The 4352-nt window shown below is 51.2% G+C and overlaps 1 protein-coding gene across 1 annotated transcript; it reads left to right on the top strand.

Moving 5' to 3' along the window:
- Positions 1-3126: 3126 nt before the first annotated feature.
- On the top strand, positions 3127-4065 carry LOC139999850 (olfactory receptor 14A16-like). Its single transcript, XM_072029476.1, has one exon. It carries the CDS (start codon positions 3127-3129, stop codon positions 4063-4065), a length of 939 nt encoding a protein of 312 aa, XP_071885577.1.
- Positions 4066-4352: the final 287 nt, after the last annotated feature.

Raw genomic sequence — 4352 nt, forward strand, 5'->3', positions numbered from 1 at the left:
CCATAGAAGAGATCCATGCATCCAGACAGATTCTTCACATGGAGCAACCTCTCCATGTGAAGAATTGGATCATGCCCAATTGTCTCTTCTGAAGAAGCTGCACCCATTCAGCATGATCATGCTGTGCCCCTGACTGGCTCTCCTCTGACCTTCACACACAAGGGCCCTCCCAGCCTGCTGCCAATTCCGTGGACAGGACAAAGGAAGGTGAATCTTATACAGATTTTTATTAACTTTATTTTTATTTTAGGAGAGGTGATTCTGCTGTCAAGAAATGTGTCTGCCCAGGGGAGGGAGGGAAGCCCAGGGATTCCTTCAGGATGTTTCCCAGCAGGTTCCCCTGCAGCCCCAGGGCCGTGTGCAGGGAGCCTGGTGGGGGGCAGAGCAAGGGAGGCCTTGCGCTGGGCCTCTGCTGCTGAGCTGGGCCGGGCTCCTGGGCCCAAGGGGAGCTCCTGGCAAGCGGGCAGCGCTGCAGAGAGACAGCTCTGCCCAGGAGCAGCTCCTCTGCACAGCGCAGCAGGGCTGGGGGCACTGCCTGCAGAGACACAGTGCTTAAAGGCAGGCAGAAGTGGCAGCATGCCCAGAGCTCCCTGCGGGAGAAGACTTCCCAGCCCTGCACCCGGTAAGTCTCTGGCTGGAGGGCAATGCAGCCGCAGTTCGTGGAGGCAGGAGAAGCCGGGGGTGCAGGCAGGGCTGTCCAGTGCTGTGGTGCAGAGCAGGGTCCCTGCTGTGGCCCAGGGGCTGTGTGGCGGGGCAGGGCCTCTGCCGCCTGCCAGGCTCAGCACTCAGCCTGCCCGGGGAGCTGCCCAGGGCGCTGCGGGGAGAAGCTGCGGGTGGAAGGAACCCCCCCTGGCAGGGCAGGGTCCTGCTGCTGGTGGGAGGCTGCTGCCTGGGGCAGCCTGCTCACAGCTCCACAGCACAACCAGGGTGTATCCTAGAGGATATTGCAAGAATAAGGATGAGAGAGGGGTTTTTGGCTTCACTCTCAGATTTCCTGAGCCTTTTGAGCTTTCAGTTTTCTTTTCTTTGGCTCAGTGATAAGAGCAATAGATCTGATATTTCCAAGGAGATTCTGAGAGTCCTAAGACAAGGAGAGACTTGCAGTCCTAAGCCAACACGAGGAGGGTTACATGGACCCCCAGCAAGTCCGGTTCCTGTGGTAGACTGCTGCCTGTGGCAGGCTGCTCACAGCTCCACAGCACCACCAGTGGTTTCCGAGGGGACTTTGCAAGAGGAGAGTCAGGGCAGGTGTTAGCTGCTTCAGGCTCAGCTTTCCTGCGTTACTGCTTTCCTCTTTTTTTCTTCTTTGGCTTAGTGGGAGTAGAAATAGACTCTGCTATTTCCAAGAGAAATCTGAGTCTCCTCAGCCTTCAAAAATAGCATTACATGGACTGCACAAGTCCCCTTCCTATCCAACTGCTCATAATAAGCTTCGCCACCACATGGGCAGTGCCAAAAGGGTCTGTGTGACCCGGAGCTAGCGAGCTGCCCCTGGGCAGAGCCCTGCTGCCAGGAGGTGTCTGCAGGGCAGAGCTGAGCACCCAGCGGATGGGATGGGGGCTGTGAGCTGCAGGCAGGAGGTGGGGGGCACTTCCCTACCATCCGTGCCCTGCTGATGCCTTCCCCATAAAAACTCTTTGGCTTTTTTTCTCATCTAACAATAATGTCATGAGTTTCTTTGGACTCACTAGAGTTTTGGGGATGAGAATTCAGATACAGATCAAAAACTGATGATGATGTTCTCTCAGATACGTCCATGAATAAAAGGCATCCATGTTCCCTCCTAACTCTTGGGTCTTGGGGGAAATGCTGTGTGTGGAGAAGAAGCTGACTCTGCTTTCAGGACATCAATCTAAGGAAATTTAACTCTTTACATGGGGTTTCTTCCGGGCTGCAGGCTGCCCTCCACAAGAGCACAGCTCTGCCCTAGCAGCTCTGTGTTATCTAGCAGCCCCATGGAGAAGACATATCAGTCCTAAGGCCATACAAATGCCGCTGAATCATTGTATATGGGCAGCTGCTATGATCTCTCTGTGACAGTCATGAAGAGCAGAGACCTGAGATCCTCCTCAGATACGATGAGATGGGTGAGGGGTTAAGAGATCTGCACTTTGAACCTGGATTCCTCTGCTCTCAGCAGCATCCAGGTTCTTTTCAGGGAAACACCTGATTGTGACCATCCTCCAGAGGTGCCCTCACAGGGCAGCTGGGAATAGGACTGATGGATACCCCAGCTGTCCTCACTCTGCCCTGAAGGACAGTCCCTTTGCCTTGCAGGACCCCAAGATTTTACTTGGTGAGCAGTACAAGCGCCAAGCATTTGTGCCTTAAATACACTCCTCAGGTGTAGGGCGGGGGCAAGTGTACAACTGCAAGTTACAACTGCAGAGCAGGGCTTTGTGCATAGTGCTTTGGTTTGTTACTTTACACTTGCCTCTGGGGGTCTTTCATGCTGAAGGCTCATAGTCTTCCTCTCAGTTTTTTTTTCTTGTCCTTCCCCTTTGTACTCCTTGGCTGCATGTCAAAAGCTTACACAGAGTCTCCTGCAAGTTTTGTCTCCTAGCCGTCCTTCAGCTTCTCTCTTCTCCTTAATCTCCTGGCCAGATATCAGGGGCTTGCACAGTGTCCCATTCAGAAGTCATAACAGTTACTAGTTGTTAACAGTTGTTCTGAAACCCCCAGACATCAGAGACTTCAAAGAAAGAACATACAAATACGAATAGCTCTCTATTGACACAAATTGTTAAAACATTCCTTACAAAACCAAAGCATTATGCACAAAGCCCTGCTCTGCAGTTGCATGAATTTTGAGAAAAATGCTCCAAAACTCCTTTTTACATCAAACACAGTTCATTTGAGACCACCTCATGTTCCATTTACTTACTGTTCTAGTACAGACTTGTCTGCTGCAGAGTCTCTTGTCCCCCATAGAACCATCAGGCAGCATCACTTTGAGATCAAGTAGAGGACCAGTCTTCCCAAAAGCAGAGGCAGTTTTTTATGGTTTCTACAAAACAATAGGCTAGGTTTACCTCACAGAGGTCCACCCTAACATTTCAATTCTCTTTCCTCCTTGAACAGGCCTCCCTATCTAGAGGAGCAGATTCCTATTTCCAGGAGGATCAGATGTCCAACAGCAGCTCTATTACCGGGTTCCTCCTCCTGGCATTTGCAGACACACGGGAGCTGCAGCTCCTGCACTTTGCGCTCTTCCTGGGCATCTACCTGGCTGCCCTCCTGGGCAACGGCCTCATCCTCACCGCCATAGCCTATGACCACCACCTCCACACCCCCATGTACTTCTTCCTCCTCAACCTCGCCCTCCTTGACCTGGGCTGCATCTCCACCACTCTGCCCAAAGCCATGGCCCTCTGGGACATGAGCACCATTTCATACTCAGGATGTGTTGCACAGGTCTTTTTCTTCTTCTTTTTACTGTCAACAGAGTATTATGTTCTCACTGTCATGTCCTATGACCGCTACGTTGCCATCTGCAAACCCCTGCACTACGGAAGCCTCCTGGGCAGCAGAGCTTGTGCCCAGATGGCAGCAGCTGCCTGGGGCAGTGGGGTTCTCTATGCTGTGCTGCACACTGCCAGTACATTTTCCCTGCCCCTCTGCCAAGGCAATGCTGTGGACCAGTTCTTCTGTGAAATCCCCTCCATCCTCAAGCTCTCCTGCTCAGACTCCTACCTCAGGGAAATTGGGCTTCTCACATTTAGTGGTTTTCTCTTTCTGGGGTGTTTTGTTTTCATTCTTTTTTCCTATGTGCAAATTTTCAGGGCTGTGCTGAGGATTCCCTCTGAGCAGGGACAGCACAAAACCTTTTCCACATGCCTCCCTCACCTGGCTGTGGTCTTCCTGTTTCTTAGCACAGGCATGTTTGCCTACCTGAAGCCCCCCTCCATCTCCTTGACATCCCTGAACCTGGTGTTGACTGTCCTGTACTCGGTGATGCCCCCAGCAGTGAACACCCTCATCTACAGCATGCGGAACCAGGAGCTCAGGAATGCCATTAGGAAAGTGATTTCATGGAGATATTTAAGGATGTGCCGAGGAAACTGACTGGACCTTTCCTCAGCTATAAACTGCTTCTTTTCTTCTTCCTCAGATGAATTAGAGTTTATGTAATGATAGGGCAAGCTGTCTTAACTTCTGGATGGATTTGATTTGTTTTTTCATTTTCCCTTGTGATATTGTTTTCCACAAAGAAATGCTGTTCTTCATCCCCTTGTACCAACATATCTTTTGTAACCCTGAGGCTTTGCATAAACGAGGAGCCAGACTCTCTGTGTATTTAAACAAAATAAATGAAGCCACAACTTCTTTGTCTGAGACACACTCTCAGCTGA

The sequence above is a fragment of the Anas platyrhynchos genome, chromosome 30, assembly GCF_047663525.1.
Source record: "Anas platyrhynchos isolate ZD024472 breed Pekin duck chromosome 30, IASCAAS_PekinDuck_T2T, whole genome shotgun sequence".
Lineage (NCBI taxonomy): Eukaryota > Metazoa > Chordata > Aves > Anseriformes > Anatidae > Anas > Anas platyrhynchos.